At 41.5% G+C, this 1,782-nt stretch overlaps 1 protein-coding gene across 1 annotated transcript in view; it reads right to left on the bottom strand.

Moving 5' to 3' along the window:
• KANK1 (KN motif and ankyrin repeat domains 1) overlaps nucleotides 1-1,782 on the bottom strand; it is a 65,372-nt gene that overhangs the window by 22,752 nt on the left and 40,838 nt on the right. Inside the window, exon 3 of the mRNA XM_012641620.1 lies at nucleotides 285-482. Coding sequence (XP_012497074.1) covers nucleotides 285-482 — 198 coding nt within the window. The remainder of the gene's footprint in view (nucleotides 1-284; nucleotides 483-1,782) is intronic.

Raw genomic sequence — 1,782 nt, 5'->3', positions numbered from 1 at the left:
TTTTTCTACAGCTGAGATAACCTGGAAAAAATTTATGCCTGCCAGAATGTGAAAGAATGAACTGCTGTTTAAGATATTTAACAATTTGCAATACCAGATAAGTTTTCTTAAGGAGATTGTTCAGCTTGCTTTCTTTGGTACTCTTAATTTAAAGGTATTCTAGGTCTGCCTTCCACACAATATGATCTTTTTTCCAGGTCAGTTTATAAAGCACACTGGTATTAAGCTGGAATGCTGACAATGCTGGTCCCAGAATCCTGACGCCCAGGACGGAGAAACATTACCATAGAGGCCAGCGGCTATCTGGTCATCTGTCAGGTTCACTGGAGACAGCGCACACTCCTGGGCGGGGAAGGCGTCCTGGCTGCTGAGGGCCTCTCCATCCGTGGTCCCCGCCTCTTGCTCAGGCGGGGATCTCTGGGTGCTTAATGGTCCTCTTGACTGAAGGCTTCCACATTTACAGGTATATTCCAAATTACTTCCTATCAAGGAGGAGATGGGTATAGAATATGTGATGCTAGGACTGAACAAAATAGGCTTAAAGAAAAAAAAAAAAGATTCTTGCAGCTCATCATTTAAAATGGGACTGCTGCCCAAGCCCCCTAAACGGAATCCCTAATGCCTTCTTTGACCCTTAACCTTTTCCCTTGTGACCACATGCGGACCTGCGAGGTTGACATTCTAACTCCACAGCATGTCTTTTCTTCTCTCTGCCCTGGCTACCATGCTAGCCTTGGTTTTGGGTCACAGGAGAAGTATCCTGACAGCCCCTCTTTCATCACCATTTCCCACCTGGTGCACTGCTGCAGAGTCTCAGCTCTAATGGCGTCATTATCCTAAAACAAAATGCAACAAAATCTAAACAAACACCCCACTGCTCAGTAAACACAGTCCACGCTGCATAGCCAGATATTCTATAAATCATCCGTAATCTAGCATGCACTTACCTCCCAAGTTCATTTCCCGCTACTCTGAGGTCCTTATGGGGACAGAGGCTGCATCCCAGTAGGTGGAAGCACTCTCTGCATGGAGAGTGGGGGTCTCTCTCATTTCCTCATAGCATGCCCCTGGCTCTCTTCCACCTGGAATACCTTTCTTCCCAATCTTCGCATGGCCAACCCTCCCATCACTTCTTCAGAGCCTTCCCTGATCTCCCTCACTAAAAGGAACATTCCTTTCCCTGAACTCTCAAATTCCATCCTCTGTGCCCTCTTCTGGAATCTATGATACAAGCTATAAAGTGATTTATGTGACCATTTTAGGCTCTCTTCTAGGATAAATATTTTGAGAACATGAAACAGTTCTGATCTACTTTGTTTCTCTCATATCTACTAGAGTGCTTTTGCATATGTTCATGGACTGAAGCACAGAAACTGGACTCAATGATGCTTTATAATTAATGTATATAAATATGTCATAGCATTTTCAGTGTGTGTGTAACACAGAAAGATGTTACAACATGTGGTTAAATGAAAAAAGCAGATAATAAAATTCCATGTATTATGTGATCCTGTTAAAATACATTAGTATATATACACAGACACACCTGGAAGACTCTATACCAAAATGAAACAGCTATGGTGGTTTTATTAATAATTTTTCCCTGTACTCACATTGCCATTCTTTTCTATAGGGAGTATGGATTAACTGTGTACAAAAATCACTTGAAAAAGAATAAAAAATTCTTTGACTCAGTAATTTGATTTCTAGAAATTTTATCCTAAGGATGTACAAAAAGATATAGAAGAATGGTCATTGTTTCCACCTTTAAAACAGAAAAAG

The sequence above is a fragment of the Propithecus coquereli genome, unplaced genomic scaffold, assembly GCF_000956105.1.
Source record: "Propithecus coquereli isolate 6110/MARCELLA unplaced genomic scaffold, Pcoq_1.0 Scaffold166, whole genome shotgun sequence".
Taxonomy (NCBI): domain Eukaryota; kingdom Metazoa; phylum Chordata; class Mammalia; order Primates; family Indriidae; genus Propithecus; species Propithecus coquereli.
The sequence above is the reverse complement of the archived record's forward strand: the minus strand, read 5'-3'. Positions and strand labels throughout refer to the sequence as shown.